The sequence below is a fragment of the Homalodisca vitripennis genome, chromosome 7, assembly GCF_021130785.1.
Source record: "Homalodisca vitripennis isolate AUS2020 chromosome 7, UT_GWSS_2.1, whole genome shotgun sequence".
NCBI lineage: Eukaryota > Metazoa > Arthropoda > Insecta > Hemiptera > Cicadellidae > Homalodisca > Homalodisca vitripennis.
In genome coordinates this window covers 75,732,365-75,754,165 of record NC_060213.1, presented here as the reverse complement: position 1 = coordinate 75,754,165, position 21,801 = coordinate 75,732,365, and the positions used below count along the sequence as shown (strand labels likewise).

General features: G+C 30.6%; 1 protein-coding gene across 1 annotated transcript; it reads left to right on the top strand.

Annotated features, from left to right (window-relative positions):
* Positions 1-21,182: 21,182 nt before the first annotated feature.
* On the top strand, positions 21,183-21,542 carry LOC124366778. The gene has a single exon (XM_046823379.1). It carries the CDS (start codon positions 21,183-21,185, stop codon positions 21,540-21,542), a length of 360 nt encoding a protein of 119 aa, XP_046679335.1.
* The last annotated feature ends 259 nt before the right edge of the window (positions 21,543-21,801 follow it).

The following is a 21,801-nucleotide window of genomic DNA, read 5'->3' as shown; positions in this document are numbered from 1 at the left end:
GAAGAGGAGACCTGGAATGACAGACAAAAGTGGAGGAGGCTGTGTACGACGACCCGTGATAACGGAAACGTTAGATGATGATGATGATGATGATTCAATCTTGTTCCTAGAAACTCTGGTTGTGAGTTTAATCTTTCAACACTAAGTTTGTATCTCGGTATGATTCAATAGCCTCTGAATTATACCTAATGATACAGGAATCATTCCAGATTAAAAATTATGAATAATGTGACAAAACAAAGGATACTCTTGGTTACCTAGACAATTAGTCTAACAAGAAAACATTTTTGATTTAAAAAAATATTTATAATGGTTTTAATGACAAAAGAAAAGTCTGGTTTAAAGGAAAAGCTAGTAACAAAATATAAAGCTGGTTCTTGGAAAAGGAAAAGCTGTTAATATACAGGTTTAAATATACCAAAAATGGAATCTACCTTTTTGATATACTTTATCAGTGAGCTGTTAAAATAGGCTGCTAAATTAGATGATAAATGTGTAGTAAATTTATAATATAGTAAAAATATACCTTAGGTATTTTATGAAAATAGCAAGACTCTAAAAAAACTATAGAAGCGTAAGACATTATTGCTAAATATTTGAATGAATTGTGAATTTTATTTTCTAATAGGATTATATGTTAAAAATGATAATTCATAAGTGTCGGTATAACGTATCGAGCTAAAGGGTAGGTAACAACAGACAGTCAGGCAATCGAACGAAACATATCATTATGTTTTGCCTGCAGCTTGGTAAGTGATTTTGCTGTGTGAACTTGCAAAATATTTTACTAAGAAAATAAAGACATTCGGTTTTTATAAATGTTATACACACATATATTAGGCTGGCATTAAGATGCTTTAAAATTTTTAATCTTGGTTGGACCTGAATTCTCAAAATAAATAATTTATACCGTAGGATATCAAACAATGTGATGCTGAGTTTTATAATACAAGAAATAAGATCCCTTTATAGTTATGTGACAAAACAGTTATAACACGTTTTTGCAAGTTTTGTTGATTTTACCTTATATTTGAATTATGTGTTCGGTTAGTTATTTACTTGAAGAATTTTATTGTAGATTTTGTAACGCAGTTTTATTGATTTTTGTATAATTGATCTACGGCAAATGTCCGGAAAATTCTGTTTCCTACACTAAATTGGGTTGAAAGTAGAGTACTGAACTAATTTATATGTCATACAGTATCATGAATGTTAACACATGCATCAAGAAATGCTAAATTGTGTATAGTATAAAAACTGTAAAATATTTCACTTTATTATCACATGCTATTTTAGATACTAAAACTTTTTATAAAATTATGGCCATACCTGAAAACGTTCTAATTTACATGCAAAATACTAATTATGGAAAGAGTTTTCTGAAAATGTCTGAAATGTTTATATTTTTTAATGAAACCAGTCTAATATGCTAAATATACGTCTTGATTTACCCCTAGAATCTATAAATATTTAGACCAAAATTCTTGTAAATTGCAATGAAGTTTTTTCATACCAAGTTTTGTTTTTTAACCAGTATTTAACATTTTCCATAGAAAGTGAAGTGTTTCTTCTAATCCACAAAGAGCTTTTCTGGCTATTTACAATTCTGACACTTGGAATTTCTTACAGTTGGCAGAACGTCAGCTACAAACTCTGCGTAACACAAACCGTTTTGTATTCCAATTTATTCTGCCGGGGAGTGTATCGTTAGAATTGCTAATCTGAGAGCATCACATTTGGCGAAACATTGTTTATGATGAAATTCGTACTATGATAATGGATGACAATAAATAAACTGTAAGTATTTTTAAGTGTATTTCATTGAACATTATTTAAAAAAAACTCAACAGAACCACATAATAAGATAATATATATATATTAGAATTTGGTTTGATGTCTTGCTTATATGTTTTGACTGGATTTGAAACGTATTAAAGCTAAATAATTTTGCACGTTATTATTTTCCTAAAGTATAGTAATAATTTTTCTATGTTGTGTGTATTATTAAAGATGAAAATTATTACGATGATAGTTATCATTTAATGAACTTTGTCAAGTTATTGTTGCAGTTTGGTTAATTTATTATTTCTCTTTGTTGTATTAGTTCAGTAAGTTAAAATGTTTAGTTATTTATAACTCATATGTATAACTTTACAAAGTTTTAATACTGTAACTTTCAGATAGTAGATGGTACATATCTATGCTATGGTTCTGTATTTATTGTAATAAATACGAAACAGGAGCTGTACCTGTGAAACATATAGACCCATAGAACAGCAGTAAGCTTAAAAAAGTGATTTATCGCCACTATATGAGAAATATAGCCAGATGTCATAGCTGCATGGGATGCCTGGCTGTGGAACAAGACCGTTTTGCTCAGTCGATCGGTGATGGATTTTTTACATGGCTCAGGCTTGTAGTAATATTGATTCGTTGTAAAAATTTCTTTCAATCTTCAAATTCAAATTATTAATCCTACAAATATATAAATAAATTTGAATCAATGTAAAAATAATATTTCACACATTTTAGATGAAACCGTACATTATTTAATATGAACATTGGAGTTATCTATAATTTCTTAGCTAACTTCTTTACCCACAATTTATTCAAAACTACTTTTAAATATTATACAAACGTGTTAGAATATTAACTTGCTCGTATACTTTTTATATATGTATGCATAACCCATTTGAATAAACACCACTGTTCCTTGCAGGTATCCAATATTGAATACTGAATAGTTAGTGGCACATTGCCGTGTAACACGACAATCCATATGTGATATGTTGCCATTTTTACTTACGACTGGAGGAATGATTATAGGTGTTACCTTTCCAGAATAATAACATTATATTTACGTTTTAAAAAATGTTTACGAGATTAACCACAAGGTTACTAGCTGAAGGAAAATCATCATCACCAAATTATTATAAATACATTAATAGGTTACTTATTACTTACTTTAATTAGTAATACTTAATGATATATTATTTATTCCTTCCTTATATTAAAATAAAAAGAAACGTATCACGGACTTTTAATAATGTCAATTGAGGTATTTGCTTGTCTATTTTGTTCGTTATTCATTTTAACATAGTGAAGTTTTTGTCCTGAAATATTGAGTTGTATGATCAACATGAATTTTTAGAATACTATAAAGGTTCCAACTATATTTGTATACTTACAACCTAAATGTGAGTGCTACTGCATTAGCAGGCTTCCCATTATCTTCAAATTACAAAGCTTTAATCCCACAGGGAATCAGTGCCTCAGGTTTTTAAGCATTAATATGAAACTTGTCCTATGTACAGATCAATATTATGACATGAAATATCAAAGTCTGCAATCTTTTAATTCGCAAGAACAAGTATATTCTCGTCACTACCGTGGTTCAAAAAGCCACTATACTACATAATAATAACTGTGTTAATTTAAAGTGTTGTAAAAACATTAAAATGTGCAGGTGATGTAGAAAAATCTAAACATATGTTGACGAATACTACATAAACATTTATCATATTTTAAACAAATTACCCCTTGCAAGTTCCTGCACTCAAGCACGCTCAGTCGGAGCAAAAAACTTTGATTATTCAATTTATTTTATGGTATCTATTGATCTTTCTAAATGACTATAAGAAATTTAATGTTGCTATAAGGTTGGGCTAGCTATGCATTTCAAGATTCCATGTGTGATAGTAAACTAGAAATGAAGGAATTTGAGAGTAATAACTTAAGAGCCTGTCACACATAATAAATGTATCTCCGATTCACTGAACAAATCACTCTTTTTCCACAGCCAGGTATCACAGACAGCTATGACAGCTGACTATACTTCTCCTACAACGACGATGCATCAGTCTTTTTAAAGCTTTGTGTATTAAATTCGTATGATAGACACCAACTGTCTTTTGTAGCAGATCCTACGGAAAATAGTAGTATTATATATATATATATATATATATATATATATATATATATATATATATATATATATTTATCATATTTTAAACAAATTACCCCTTGCAAGTTCCTGCACTCAAGCACGCTCAGTCGGAGCAAAAAACTTTGATTATTCAATTTATTTTATGGTATCTATTGATCTTTCTAAATGACTATAAGAAATTTAATGTTGCTATAAGGTTGGGCTAGCTATACATTTCAAGATTCCATGTGTGATAGTAAACTAGAAATGAAGGAATTTGAGAGTAATAACTTAAGAGCCTGTCACACATTATATATATAATACTACTATGTATGTATTTATATATACTATATATACTTAAGTATATATATACTTTGAGGAAAATGCTGATAAATTTCAATATTTTATGCTACTTGTAGTTGTGTTAAATTTTCAAACAAAGAACAACTGTGCCACTATGCATATTAATACAATGCTATCCTTTTTATCTAAATATATATTACAATAAACATTATATAAAACACGTTTATAATAAAATGGGTTCATTGCATCACTAATGTCAAGTTAACTTTCTTATGATAACATGAAGTAATATAAATAAAAAATGCGTCTCACCAAATTACAACCGAAATTTTGCAATACTCCTTAGTTACCAAAAATGTTCCGTTTAAGTTTATTAAATAAAGTTTAATTTTAGTTTTTAAGTATTTATTATATTCATCTTGATTATAGTCACTTTCTCCTTTAACATGATGCCAATCACCACCAATAAATAATTATTTCCATTATATTTTGCTTGGACAGTACAAGAACATGTATAAAATTTCAATTGGCTTGAATTTAATATTGTGTAAATTAATATTAGATTTTAGTAAGGTACATATATTTTTAAGGGGAACATATATTAGGATACGCCATAATAAAATGTTTGTTTAAATTATTTGTTAATCATAAACATTTTTTTTACATTTAGACTTATTGAATTTGGAATTAATTTGAATCGTTATTAACATAGTGTAATATTAATGTTTTTTTTTGTAAGTAAATGTATATCAGTCAATAATAAGTTATCAATTGATAATAAGAAACTTAACTATGAAATTTAGAATACCTAAAACCTAACAGTATATATGCATATAGTGTTAACTTATTGTATATTACATATAGGTTGATATGTTTACTTATTTACCTACATCTCCTGAAAATGTCTTATTAAGACGAAATATAGATCATTTTTATGTTTCTTTTTTCTATTATTATTGAAGATAAATATAGTGTTATTTTTATATTGGTGTTTATTAGTTATATTGTTGATACAAACATTTTGTAATTATATATACGGTATATATGTATATCAAAATACACAAAATGTTTTTAAAAAGCAAAGAAAAATAATAATAAGCAATATAAAAGAGCGATTGTTGGACCTGCTTCATCACTTTGGGATCTATCCGAGGGCCTCCTGTATACTATAAAAAGCTCCAGCGGTCAAGTGGCTCTTTAAATGAACTGTGAATTATTTTAAACTATTTTTATTTCTAATATACTCAGAAAAAGAAATAAATAATTTTTTACCAAAGTAAACAAGAGAATTTTTTATAGGGATAGTCTAAAGTTAATATTACAATGTATCTTGTATCTTGTACTGTAACGTTATATAAAACATAAAATATAATTCTGTTTTGGAAAGCGTATAACATAGAATGATAAATTAAAAGGCTTGCAAATGCTGGAGTACCACTTCGTCGCAACCACTCCTTACAACTATCCCGCTTGTCTAATCCTTAAACTACTGTCACAGCCCCTCTTTTGGAGACTGAAGACTTGACTAAACAAAATGGCTTTACAAAAACCCTAAAAAATGTATAAGGTATCTAATTCTGGACTCTAATAAGCCACCCAGTTTGAGAGTTTCCTTGGGAGGCAAATTAAGTTTAGCACCTCATGGCATAAATTGATAAATTAGCTGCTTTGCTAATTCCCATTTAAGACTGTGATCTAAGTAGATCTCAAAGAACTTAGTAAAAAGGGTATTGTTCAAATATTGATTATACAGAAGAAAACTTATTTGGAAGATTATGTGTAGCGTGGAAGTGACATTCCATGAGTCGAGGTTTAGCCAAATTGAAATACATTTTATTTACAGCTCACCAAATAAGAATGTCGATAACAGAAGAATACTTCTTAATTACGATGATTGATAATCAGAAAGCTATCAATTTCAAAGAGGGATTTTGATAGAGAAAGAGAGTGATAGAGAAAAATCAGGAAGATAGTTTACATAAAGAAAAAATAAAAAAGGTCCCATCACTAAGTTCTGAGGTACTCCTGTCTGGAATATCGAGAATTCTAATGAATAAGTGTTTTAATTTTGTAGTATTTAGACTGAAATTGACCAATTAAATGAGAATGAAACCAATTAAGTGCAACTCCTTGAATTTCATATCTTTCAAGCTTGCTAAGCAGGATTTAATGAACCACAACATTAAATGCCTTGCTCAGATCACAAAATAAGCCTAGAGTATGTTTATCGGAGTCTAAAGAGGTCACAATACGCCTTAAAGCAAAAGGGGTTGCAGATGCGGTATTTTATTTGGCTCTGAAACCAAACTGACAGGGAGAAAAAAATACCATTGGATTCTAAGAAGTCATGCAGCTCATTATGAACAATGTTTTCAAAAATGGAAAGTAAAGGGGATATGGAATAGGCCTGAAAAAGTCGGGATCGATTTTATTTTAGGCATTTTTCAAACTCTGGAATACTTTTATTGATTTCTAAAACGCCTTCCGACATTGAGGCATTCGATATATGTGTTACATATACGTCCAGTGCAATACCATATTCTTTGATAAATATTGACGATAGGTCATAAATAGCCTTTGGATAACTATTATTCATGGATAAAAAGCCTGTACTGTTTCATGAACTTAAATTTCGAAAAAAATAAAGAATGTGAAAATGATAGAATAGAAGTAAACATATTTTCCTGCTATTTGTTATTAAGTTATGGAAGATGATATCTGGCTCAGACGATTCAGCAAAATCTAGAAAGGAGTCGTTTATAATAGAAGCTATTTGTTTGGGACAACGCATATCACCTTATCCGCATATTCTAGCTCACACACTCCACGGCCAACGGGATTATTGGATAGTCTGCAGCCATTAATAACCTGCCAGGTCGCTCTCGCTGGGTTACTGATGCGATAAATGGATTGTTCTTCCGTTTGGACTTGGAAGCAAAACTAAGCTGTCGGTAACGATGATTCAGGAGATTTTAGTGAGCCCGAGCTCATTTGGATATTCAAGTTGCAAAACGTATGTAACACAAAGTACGTCTGCCCCCAGAACCTCCTCAGTGAACCACTTAGGCCTACCTGGCTTTTTTAACAATGGAAAATAAGTGTTTAGGTATTTTAAGAGGATTCCAGAAGAAGTTGAAAACATTGTGTTTTTTTTAGTGCTTTTTATTACTAACTGGTATGATTCAGATTAAAGAAGGGTCCAGAATTGATCTTTGTTTCCAAGAGAAAATATTCTGGTATATATAAACTTTTATTATAAAAGTTTGTTTATTTTTAGGAACAAAATATTTTAAAAACTGCCCTTTATGATAAGAAAGGCGTTAAAATAAGATTTATAGAATTAGTTATATGAACATGCAGGAGAGTTTGTTATTATATTGTCCAGAAAGGAGCTGTTATGTTTCTCCTTGTAATTCCATGAATAGTGGTGATATAATTTCAACTATCAATGATATCAGTGAACTGAAGAGACTTGTTGGAGGTTTCTAGACTTGTTACGCTAAAATGACCGGTAATCCAATAATAATCGTTGTATTTGTTGATAATGGAAAGGACAGTTGGACATTGTATATAAAAAGAGCAATAAATCCATTCGGAACCGATATACACTAACAACGAAAATCTTCAATTCAGGAACCGATACCGCTCTCACTGGAACTTGGAGCTCAACACCATGGCTCATGACATGCGAATTATTTTATAACAGAAATAAAGTTAGGGTATATGGAATTCTGTATAGTCTAAGAGGAGGATTGTATTAAAGAGTTTTTAAAATAATATAAATCATATATTTTTGAATGAGTAGCACTAAACTTTGTTGAGATTGGATGAGGTGGAGGGTGCACTCTTTCCTTGAAGCGAGGCTAAAGTGTGCAGTGATGGCTAACAACATTTGAGTTGTAAATAATTATATAAGATTGATGAAAGTTCAATATAAAAAAGGCAAACAGAATAATAAAATATTAGTGGACCTCTGATAAGTATGTGAGCAGTAAAGTATGCGTGATATGCAACTGTACTAGCCGAGCAGGAATAGGCCGATTTTTATGGATGAGCCGTTAAAGGCGCGTCTAGTGGGTTTGTAGGAAATGATTTGCATATCTAGAGCGTCTTTATAATCAGAGTAACAAAGGAATTCAACTGTAGCTCCAGAAATACTTTAGACTGGAAGTCAATTACAGTGGCCGAAAGTAGACTTAAGACCAAAGTTGGCTCCTCAAAACCTACGACTTTTTTCTTTATCGGTGCATCAAGGCAAACTCAACTAAGACATCAAAAATATAATTAATTCAATCAGAAGTGCTCATGCAAGCGGAAAGTAAAGTGCTGAACCAGTTGCGTGTTATGTCAACCATGTGGGGAGACCAAACATTGAACTTTACTGCTGAGACTATAAGATGTGGTATTCAGCAGATCTCAGATTCCTCATTAGCATTGCTGAGCAGCCAATCTTTTTTTTAAATTCAACACATTTTGTTAGCAAAGGTGCATTTAATTTGCAAATAGAATTAGCTGTACGGTAAAATAGTGAAGTTCATTTTACGTGATCCCTAACTAATGAAAAATTATTATTATATATTTCTCGCCACAAAAGTCTCAGACAAAATTAAATTCACAAAAGCAAGTTTCAGTGAAATAAAAATTTATTTTTAATCTCTAAAAACGTATTAGACTTCCTTAATCTTTGTTATTACTGTATAGCTTCAACATAAAAATTGCAATTAAAGCATTACTGACTTATATAATCTAATATTTAGTTCTTAAATTACCCATTAAAAATTGTGCAATGTTAAAAATTTGTTTATTCACTTAAGTCATCATCATAAGAAACACAATATTCCATTTAGTTTACGTAATAGTTATCACATCTACCAAGCGATACAATCAGCAGTTGATGTGTCACAAGTTATTGGCGCAGAGCACACCCAAGGTAGCGTGTCCTTCAGATGTTCAAAAAGTAATAAAAAGTTCAACTGACCATTCGTTTTGCATAAAATGTTTTTTAGGGTAAAAATTGCATAAAAATACATGGAAGTACATGACTTAATAAAATTAACAAATTAGTATACTATATGTATAAGAAAAACCATAGCTATAAATACCTGGCCTTAAGGAAAAAGTGAGAAGGTAAGTCACAGCCAATACTGTATTGAATCACGTACACTCATACATTGCCGTGGCAAGCCAATCGCTATAAACCCCAATATTCTGTTAACTATAAAGTTTATCTTCTCTGACCTGTTTGGATGAAACGTGGGGTAAGTATATTTTATATCCAGGTACTCTTGTACTCGTATATGTTTCGGCCTTCATGTATATATTTTTAACTCAATTAACATAGTCAAATACATTAAACTCTTTACTTGGTAATATGTAGTGTGTCTGATTCTCAAAAAAGAGTAGGTAGATTAAGGAAAATCTATCCAAATGGATACATGTTACATCACAGGTTTTTAGGTCGAGTACTAAGATATGTCATTCTGTTAACGTATCATTGATTTTAAGCTTTAATAACTCTCTCTCTCTCTCTCTCTCTCTCTCTCTCTTTACATATATATAATATATATATGTCTATATAAACATAATCCAGTTTAAGAGTTTTCTAGGAGGAAACTGAAGATCAGTGAATAAATTTCCGAATTGGCAGTTTTGCACGGTAATTTATACGATAGTCCTATTTAAGACTGAGATCTAAGAGACACTGTGTAAAAATAGTATCCTGCAGTATTATTTAGTTATTTGATATTTTGAATGTGCAAATGTATGTGAAAAAACTTGTTCGCTTAGCCAACTTGTAGGGGTTCTTATTTTGGGTTGTCAGAGAACTTTGGTATGGGTCATTTATGGAACATACTTTGCCTATCCTAGTTTTACGTTAGTTATCCATTTGAAGAGAGGCCACTGATTCCTCGCGAAAAATTGTGTGCCATGTTGGTATGCAGGATATGAAACATGACTAACTTATACAACATTATTAAAGTAGTTTTATCTTATTATTATATATCTAATAATAATAATATGACTTCTATTATATATATATATATATATATATATATATATATATATATATATATATATATATATATATTTATTATTATTATGTTTTAGGTATTTTAAGTTCAATAGTCATTAGTATGTTAGTGACTGATATGTATTGACTTACCCAAAAACCTAAATGTTGAACTGCGGTAATAACGATTCAATTCTACTGAATATGTAGTGTCATTAGGTATGAAGAAAAAAATATGCTTAGTTAATAAAGTAAAATAAACATTTGATAATTACGTATCAATAAACAATGTGTTCTCGTTCAAATATTCGATTCAAATAACTATAATAAAATCTAATAATAAATAACCAATTAGTAACATCTAGCCAATTGACATGTTATACAAATTCCTTTAGTGTCCAGACAAATTCTACTGCCAATAACTATGTTTTAGTGGTTATTGGTATAATGGTAAAGGAGAAAGTGAATTTAATCAAGATGAATAATATGTTTAGTACTTTAATAAAATATAATTTAAACTCTATTTAATAAACTTAAGAGATATATTTTAACAACTAAGGAGTAGTATTAAATTTTTGTTATAATTAGATGAGACGCATTATACATAAATAATGTAAAAAGTTACCAAAACATTTGTGATACCAATGAATCTATTTTATTTTGTTTTATTTGCAGAATGGCACAGTCGTTCTTTGCCTGAAAATAAAACACGAAGTACTCAAGGGTACTCAAATTTATCAGGACTTTCCTTAAGTATATGTTATTGTATTCCGTAGAACCTACTAAAAGAGATAGTTGGTGTTTATCATATGTATTTTCGCGTTCATGTTTAAAAACACGAAAGTGGATTTGTACATATGGAATAGTATAGACCCATAGAATAACAGAAACCTTTTAAAAGACTTTTTTTCCGATTGATTGTGCCAAAATAATACAGAAATAAAACACAACTTCTGGTCTTCAACTGCTATACGAAAATATATTGGACTGCAATTAGGACGCTTTCACAATTAATTCTTGGCTAGACAAAAAAAAATAATTAGAAAGTAGGAGATTGGCAATAAGACGGTGAGGTATATAAAGCAAAGAATATGCTCTCTCTACAGTTATGTGGAAAGAGGCTTGTCACACTTATAACCGTTGCAAAATAAATGTGTTAAACTCAATTATAATTAAATTAGTATCATGAATTTACACGTATATGTCAAAATTAAGGAGTGGTAAAAATGGTTTTCTATTAAAGATTACAATTATTTTGCTGAATTATGGCGTGGAATTTTTACCACTAACAATGTGTGCCTATATTATTAATTGAAATGTTGTTCTACCGTGTTCTAAATAATTATAGCTCTAAGACTGCTAACCAAAATGATGCCGATAATTAATTTAAATTGGTAGTTTTCATTAATTTTGAAAGATTTAATAATCGGAAAAGTGTTTTTTTTGTGTATACAATGACTTATGTATATTCTGCACCATTCCTTTCGTTGTGACATAGAATTAAATTTTCTCATAAACAAATGTATTTTATTTTAGTAAAATTCAACGTCTTCCATTGAAAGTAAATTGTTTTGGTTTATCAAAGTGAAGCTCTTCTGGTCATTTGAAATTCTGGCACTTAGTATTTCTTGCAGTTGGCAGAACATCAGCTACAGCCCGTTCGCAACATAAACAGTTTGGTATTAAAATGTATTCTGCCGCGGAGTATATCGTTAGAATTGCTAATCTGAGAGCATCACATTTGGTGAAACATTGTTCAGGATGAAACTCGTAATATGGTAATGGATTAAAAAATAAAACAAACATTCACACTGTTTATTGTTGGCCTACTTATTCTACTAATGAAATAAACAGATTTTACTATTCATGTTAATTGTACAATATATTAAAATACGCCCAATATTGAATATTATATTAGGTTTTTCTCTGCCACAATTTTGTGGTTTATAAAAATAAGGAGCACATTTTAATTTTATTTGCACGGCAATGTTAAGATGCATAGATCATTACAAACGTTTTATGTTGCCATACATCATATTAACAAACCCTTGTTATATTCCAAGGGTTTAAAAAAATATACAAAATTACAAATCATACAAACCAAAATCATACAAATAGAAATAAATACTATTATTGGTGTTACCGCACCACTAAAGAGTAAAACAAATAATTCATTTCTGATTTATAACAGGCGTGCGACTATTTGTTTTTACCAACAATGACACTTAATCACTCCTCTAATTTTATATTTCAGAGTTTTAGACCATTTCGTTATTGATTTTATTTGTAGTTTTTAACTCTCTTCCATATGTTTGGATCTAAAGTTCTAAAATAAATCTCGGTAAAATATAAATTCATCGAAGTAAACAAATTATGTTAATAATAAGTTAAATTTCATTTAATGTATGCCAATTCGTAACATTTGTCATTACAAACCTTATTTTTGAAATTTTTTTAAAATAAATTCCACCTCCATTAATATTAAATATACTTATCTTGATTTTAAAGATATAATTTCTCACATTTTTATATTAATTGATTCGAAAAATAAAATTGTTAAGTAAATAACTTGCTAAAATTTAATCGAATATTATTTTATTACACTCAACAGAACCTTATATTAAGATAAAAGATTTGTTGTCTTGCTTGTCCCTTATCACCGCGTGTGAAACGTATTAAAGCCAAATAAATTTGCATTTTATGATTTTGCTGGTTTTTTCTCTTAAATTTTACGATAAATCTTTTTAGGCTGATCTTTTATTGAATATAGAAATTATAACTTATTATTAGTCCACTTTCTCTTTGTTATATTAGTTCAATAGGTTAAAACGATCACATTGATATTTATTTGGAATCCACATTATACATCAGTTTCTATTATGATAGTGTATTAAAATTGGTTATTTACATCTCAGATATCTATAAAAAGTTAAAATATTGTAACTTTACCAGTGTAGATCGTTCATATCTATCGAATGGTTCTGTATTTATTGCAATAATAACGAAAGAGGCGAGGTACCTGTGAAACATATAGAGCCATAGAACAGTAGAAAGCTTTTAAAAGAGTAATGCATAGCTGTTGTAAGAGATATATAGTCAGCTGTCATATCTGCTTGCGATACCTGGCTGTGGAACGAGTATGTTTTGTTCAGTGAATCGGTGATGGATTTAACGCATATGTCATCCTTATAGCGCGTTGTTAGAAAAATATCTGTAAAATCTAATCATAATAAACATCACTATTACTTAGATATTGTTAATAAAGCAGAATCAGTTTGTATCTGTTTAGAATTTATACAATTTTACTTTAAATATTATATTATTAAATTTAAAAGTTGCATTAAATCTAAGACTTCCTTATATAGGTTCTTTACCTACAAATAAATGCAAACTTGCTTGATTCAAATAAACACAGCTTCTCCATGAAGGTTTCTGACATTGAATACCGAATAGTTAATAGCCAAAACTAGTATCACGAAATTTAAATGAGTTTTTGCATGTATATTCTAGACGTCAAACTTTTTAATATTATTTTTTTATTAAATGCTGTGTAGAATGGTTAAAATGAGTTATAATGCTTCCCAAGGTTAAAACTTGATTTATGTACTGGAAAACCTGCACCTGAGTGCTACTTTATTAGCAAGGCTTTTAGTAGATCTTCACATTACTAAACTCTATTACCATAGGCAATCAGTGCCTCTGGGTTTTTACTATTATTTTGGAACTTATTCATTATGCAGATAAATATTAGGACATTAAATACCAATACTCATTGACTCGCAAGAATCTGACAATTGTCATAACTAACCTGGTTCAAAAAACCACTACTATATAAATATATAACTGTGTCAATCATTGTTTGATCAAACTTCAAATTTGTATGTGTTTTTGTTTATTCTAAATAAAATTTGACGAATACTATGAGTCTTTGTCATGTTGTGGCAAAAGTATCCCTTTGCAAGTGCTCTCACTCAAGCAAACTTGGCCTGCAGATGAGAGATCCGGGTTCGAATCCCGCCATAGCTAATTAATTTTTGTTAACAAAAACTACTGAAAATAAAGCTATTTCCATTTGATTTCCATCATTATATATATATATATATATATATATATATATATATATATATATATATATAGTTCGACTCCCGGCGGAGCAAGTACTTTTTGCGATTCAATGAGGCTTTAATCAAGGCAAATTAAATAAGGCTATTGCCATTTATACAATTTAATGTAAATAAAAGTCGTTTGACAGGTATTTGGTCTTACGATCATATGTTAGTTTGCTTATTTAAACGCATATGTGACAGATACGGCCAGATACAAAATAATTGAATCGGAAAAAGTAAGCACTCTGTGGTTTAATGGTAGGACATTCACCCGGCAAGTGAGAGATTCGGGTTCGACTCCCGGCGGAGCAAGTACTTTTTGCGATTCAATGTTTATTGAAATTAAATAAGGCTATTGCCATTTATACAATTTAATGTAAATAAAAGTCGTTTGACAGGTATTTGGTCTTACGATCATATGTTAGTTTGCTTATTTAAACGCATATGTGACAGATACGGCCAGATACAAAATCATTGAATCGGAAAAAGTAAGCACTCTGTGGTGTAATGGTAGCACATTCACCCGGCAAGTGAGAGATTCGGGTTCGACTCCCGGCGGAGCAAGTACTTTTTGCGATTCAATGTTTATTGAAATTAAATAAGGCTATTGCCATTTATATAATTTAATGTAAATAAAAGTCGTTTGACAGGTATTTGGTCTTACGATCATATGTTAGTTTGCTTATTTAAACGCATATGTGACAGATACGGCCAGATACAAAATAATTGAATCGGAAAAAGTAAGCGCTCTATGGTGTAATGGTAGCAAATTCACCCGGCAAGTGAGAGATCCAGGTTCGACTCCCGGCGGAGCAAGTACTTTTATTGAAATTAAATAAGGCTATTGCAATTTATACAATTTAATGTATATATATATATAATATATATATATACATTAAATATATGTATATATATATATATCAGGTTTAAAAAATGCTCAGTTAATTTTTTTTATGCATTGAAAAAAACACTTACTATACAATTTAGTTATAGCAACTCATGTTTTAACCAATTAGCAATTTTTACAGGCAGACCTTTTACTATGGAAAAGTATAAAAATACTTAAGAGTGTCGCAATTTTAAGTAAATGAGTGTGTGCATATGAGATGGGATTGTAATTATGTTTAACATTCATTAACTGAACAGACGAGTCATTATGGTTACGAAGTAACATGTTATTTTCCTGATCTCCAGAAAAGATAAAAGTTTATATAATTTTATGCTTGTAATTTTATCCTAAGAAAACTAAGAAATTTTCTTGATCATTATTGAGAATCGACCTACCTAGTTACGTATTTGACTAAAGAAATGGATAAAAAGATCAAATACAAAACATGTTTCGTTCAATAGATCTTTTATTTAATATATCTTAAAATTCTTAAGCAATTTAAGACATTTTTGTTTCAAGCTCTTCTGTTATTTATTAAATTTAATGGTTTATACCATTTTGAAAATGCAATTAAAAATAAATCTACCACATAAAAAAGCTCAGTTTTTATTGTAGGAAAGGAGAAGGTGCTGTTAAAATTGTAATTACGCTGTAATTGCTGTTAAATAAAATTAACTTTTGTTTTCACAAAAATGGTTACTGTAAATAGGAATTTAAGTATCAAACAATCAATGTTTACTTTTAAACATTTATTAAAAAAACACTCCTATCCCTCCTACATCAAGGATGAGCGCATTTTAGGACATTTTAAAAAGTGTAAACAATTTAATTGGATTGTATGATGTACAACTGTACATACTGAACGGGTGGACTGCCTTTCTGTACTATATTCAGCAGTAGGTATTTTTAGATTGGTGGAAATGTTGATAGTGAAATAAACCTGACTGGTGGATCATTATGTATATATATATTATATAGACCCAAAATTAATTAATAATTAACCTATACAAGTTTGCTGCCAAACACTTCATCAATCAAGGACAATGCGGTAGTACTGATAAATGTGTTTTAGAAGTTTATTGAAACTTTACAAAATATTGTTAATTTTTATACTAATAACATTAATTAATTAATCCTTTTTACAGATGGCTAATTACATATACTAATGCAAAAATACTTTTGTTCTCCGGGATTGAACTTCTTTCAATGAAGATAAAGTGTTTTGTTTAACCCACAGAGGAAGATCAGATGGTCATTTACAATTTTGACACTTGATATATCTCACAGTTGGCAGAACATCAGCTACAGAGTTCTACCCTCAACACAAACAGTTTGGTGCTGCAATTTATTCAGCGTCGTTAGAATTGCTAATCTGACAACATCACACTTGAGGAAGCATACTATAGAATCAAATACACAAACTTTTAACATAAACATTTTCTTATAACACGAATTGCACTAAGGATAATAGAATAATCCTAATTTTAGTACTACGCATTCGCATTCATAATAAGCGTTGTGCTCTACAACATGCTATTAATTTCGTCGTAAAATAAGAAATATTATTGATGACTCTCGGAGCAATAGGAAATAATTTAAAACAAATAATCAGTACAAAAAAAACACTTTTCCAATTTCTTTTTTATATTTGGACAAGGTCTTCCTATCATCAAAATTAATACAAAAATGTACAAACTAATTTTATTTATTACATGATCGCCCTATGTATATTTCTAGCTTTTTGAACTGTCTGAAACATGAGAATCCAAGTTCCATATACTATGTACTATGGGTTATTTAACTCAAGCAGAATGAGGACGTGTAAGTAGACTCCAAAAAGAATCGTTTTGTCCCTGAAACAGTTGTTGCAAAATCACAATTTCAACATTTGTGAAACAAGGCATTATTTCGAGGTAGGTGCCAAAGGAAAGCTCGAAGAAAAACGAATAGATATCCAGTTAAAAATATACAAACACTGCTTGCCCAAATACACAGTTTAAAATTTCCCTACTACATGTAAAAACATATAGGGAGGATCTTCAAACCTGCAACCACGTACATACACCTTAGGGAGGATCTTCAAACTGCGACCACGTACATACACCTTAGGGAGGATCTTCAACCTGCGACCACGTACATACACCTTAGGGAGGATCTTTCAACCTGCGACTACGTACATACACCTTTTTCAGCTGACACTGCAACATGGACTGCAGACCATTAATATTGTTTTAGAGTAAGGTGGTCCATCAAATAGGTGAAGAAATTCACTGTTCACGCCTTCAAGACTATTTATAGTCTCAATGCAAGTCATACGTGACATGCAAACTGATTTAAAAATTTTCAAATATTGGTCACTTTTTTCAAGAAGTTTCGCGTCCCTTTCTACCTTCTGAGGATACCTCACATCTCTGGCAGCTAAATTCTGATGCCATTAATGTATCGCACATTCGCCGATAAGCCCTGGTGGAAATAAATCACAGTAGGGGTAGCAAAATTGTGAAGAAAGGGACGCTTAATGGAAAAATTGCAAAGTGAGCTTTAGAATTGGATTGTTTGGCTATATCATGTATATTATTACTAAAAGGGATCTTGCCAAACGTGTTGGTTTCTACATTTGGTCACGAAAACTGTAACTAGGAAAGCAAGTAGATATCTAGCGGTTACTACTGTTTTTTTAAACTGTATATTGAAATCAATATACTTTTGCAGTCTTTGGTGAGCAAAGACTTCTGATAATCTCTATAGCAAATATGTAACATAGGTTAGAAGAATTGCAGCAAGAACACTTTTGCCTAAAATACAGGTTGTATATAAAGATTGCTCAGACTATTTATATTATAATTTCTTAAAATTTAAATGTTAAGTAGCTTATCAAGTTATTACCTAGGGATTATTTGTGAGTCATTTACTATTTACTTGAAATTTTGGAGGTATCAATCCATTTTGAAGCTTTCAAGTGAAACAATTTTATAATTTAAATGGGTGATTTAAGTCCTTTTCCTTCTTCTCGGCTATGAACTATAGAGTACTAGACAGAACGTTAGTACCGATAAAAAAGGTTAGCATGTAAATCTTCCTATTACACAGTAGATACAAAACTCACATAGTAGATAGGAACTAAATTTTATATTTTTAGAGTGATAAAGTACTCACAGAGGCCTTTAGAAAGGCATATGTTAAACGCTACTTCTTCTTATGCCATAGAACGAGAACTGGAGACAGTCATCGTCTTACATAAATGTGTAAACATTTATCAGTACAACCTTACAACAATTGGATCTGATTATATAGATAGGGTGATGGAAACCAAAATATCAGAAGAATGGCAATGAGTCATTGGTGCCGCCCAGCCCAATAAAATACATCTTAGTAGAGTATTAAGTAATGTAGGAAGCGGTCTTGAGAGGGAGCTATCCCTGGGCTAATGGACTTTTTAATGAGCGAGCGTCCCACTCAGCCAGGATCTAATGCAGCGCTCATGATAAAGAAGAGTCATATGCAGAGTGTTCAAAGAATAGATGTATAAATACATATAAAATAAGTAAACTTATATCAACAGATTAAATCAGTTCAACTGGACACCTGAGTAATATCAAAATACCTTTTTCAAAAACTTTTATTATCTGTGTAGAATGTAATATAAAAGGAAACATGATCCAGGTTTTGTGATATGTCTGAAGAAGATAGCCTTGCTATCGAAAGGCCTCACAAAAAATAAAAGTATTAAATATTGGTTTTATGTTTTAATGTAAGTAAGTTAAATGATCCAGGTTACTTCCACTCAATTCTTTAAATTAAATACAGAAAAAATAATTGTTATATACTTATCGGATCTATTTTTATTTTACAAAGCATGAAATATTTTTGAATATTTTAAAGACCATCGATTGTTGTTTTCTAATAGATTCATCTAAAGGAGTATCGAATTGTCAAATAATTGTTTAATAATTATTTTGCTCACAAAACATCTATCACAAAATCAAATTTATCTGGATATATTTTTATGCAATGAAATAATTCGATATTGAAATATACGTAGTTTGGTAGCTTTGTATTTGATATATTCACTGCATTGATGGGGATATATATTTTTTTCCATTGAGGTCAGAGGGATATTAATAATATTTTAAGATGTTATTAAATATATATTATGTAAGAATCATATTTCCAGACTTAATCATTGTTTCTTTCCTTCACTTTTAATTATGTAGCATCTTTCAGTATAAAGTAACGTCTTACAAGTGATGACTTTTGGAAGCATAAATGACAACTCCTGGATTGCACAAAAATCTTTCAAATTTGTTTTGTTAAATAACTATAAAATTAAATTCTTAAAATGCCTTGTGTTGTACCTTGTACACGCACTTTGAGCGAAAATTTATATCAGTCTAAAAGTAGTATCGGTTAATGGATTAACAATTTTTAATGGTTTATTGAGCGACCTGAACTGCAAGAATTTCAATTTATAACCTGTATTGCATTGCGGAAACCTTTTCTTTTAAAATTATTTGGTATACTATTATAAGTGGCAGAATAAAAAAGAAACATTTTAAAATGTATTGCTATGTGAATATTGAATTTATCTCTAGATCACTGTCCTCTTACTTACAACATCTGAAATCTGATGCTGTTGCAGATTTGACTCTTGTAATGTGGAGTCATGTTCGTCTGAGGGGATCCAAAAATGCTCCTTTTTTCACATTATATATAAGTAATAAATCTACCAATTTTGCACCAGAAAATTTGTGACTTGACAAATTTATTTGTTTTCCAATTGTAGAATTTCGTGTTTTTACATTCAACTACAGGAACTAACTCTTCATGTATAGTTTTTTAAGTACTTTTGCTATGGATTTTTTTATCACAATCTCAACGTTTTATGTAATATTTTATCTGTCATTTTTTAAACTACTGTACCAGCCAATATTTGTTTATTTGACGAAATTGAATCTTGAAATTATTACATTTGGCATTAGAGATTCCACGGATAGAGGAGAGTCAGTAATTTAATTACTGTAATTTGTTTAGTTAAAACTGTATTTTCTTGCTCTGCAATTGTTTACTACAGTGTAAAATTGTGTCTGTTTTGTCATTAGAATAAAATTTTTTTTATCAGTGGATTACCTTATTTTTACTCATTCTTATATTTTAAGATATCTCTTACTTATAAATTACTGGAAATTTTATTCAAATGTTATAATAAACCTAATAAATTAAGAAATATAAATTTTACAAACTCTTTCATAATACATAATTTGATGTGCAAATTATCTTAACATGATATGTTTTGTTAAATAACCACACTATTAGTCAAAATAATAAAATACCAATATTTTATTGATATTGCAGTTGCATATGAACAAGCAAATTCGCTCAAGAATTGTTTTGAAGCATGATCTAATATAGCAGGTCAGAGCTTATTTGGTAAATACACAGTTATACCAATTATTCAGTTAGTTTTATTTTAATTATGTCACCATGTAAATATAAATAAAAGTTTCTTCATTTAAAGTATCATACTCGATTAAAAATCCTCTTTTCCATGTTCAACTATCATATATAATAGCCACGGAGTATATTATCGGGTGTATAAAAAAAAAAAAATGTTTTTGTACGGTAATAATTACGAAACATGAGGCGTGCGGGCAATGTATGTGGAATAGGCGTGGCCTAAAGTTTCATAAAATCGCCGCTAGATGTCGGTCAGTGCGTCTTCTTCGTTTCCAGTCAGTCTGAAGTAAAATGGCGTCCGCTCAACAAAAGGCGTTTTGTGTGTTGTAATTTGCCAAGGATGAGTCAGTTGTTTCGGTCCAGCGTGCTTTTCGTCGTCGTTTCGGCATTGATCCGCCTTCACCTAAAAACATTCGTCGATGGTATCGCCAATTTGAAGAGAAAGGGTGCTTGTGCAAAGGTAAAAGTTCAGGCCGACCTCGCACTTCTGAAGAAATGGTAGAAACAGTTCGGCACACGTATGAGCGCAGTCCACGAAAGTCTACTCGCCTTGCAAGCAGACAACTGGGTATGCCTCACATGACTGTCTGGCGAGTGTTAAGACGTCGTTTGCTGTACAAACCATACAGACTAAAATTAGTACACGCTCTCCGGGTTGGTGATAAAAGGAAACGTGTTGAATTTAGTAATGCTCTACTTGAGGACATGGAAGTGGATACATTTTTATCACGATTAATTTTCAGTGATGAAGCAACATTTCATACTAGTGGTAAAGTAAACCGACATAACGTGCGCATATGGGGACTCGAACAACCTCACGACGTTATTCAGCATGAACGAGACTCACCGAAGTGAACGTTTTTAGTGCAGTCTCTCGTAAAAAAGTGTACGGTCCCTTCTTTTTTGAGGGAGACACTGTGAATGGAATGAGCTATGTTCAAATGCTGCAGAATTGGCTTTTCCCACAACTTCAGGCAGACTCTGGTGACTTCATTTTCCAACAGGACGGAGCTCCGCCTCACTGGCACAACAATGTTCGGCAGCTTCTCAACAACACTCTGCCCCACCGCTGGATAGGGCGCACGGGACCTCGAGACAATGCCCTTCATTCTTG

Coding starts and splice junctions, on each gene's coding strand:
- LOC124366778 (XM_046823379.1), top strand. CDS start 21,183: ATGGTAGAAACAGTTCGGCACACGTATGAGCGCAGTCCACGAAAGTCT.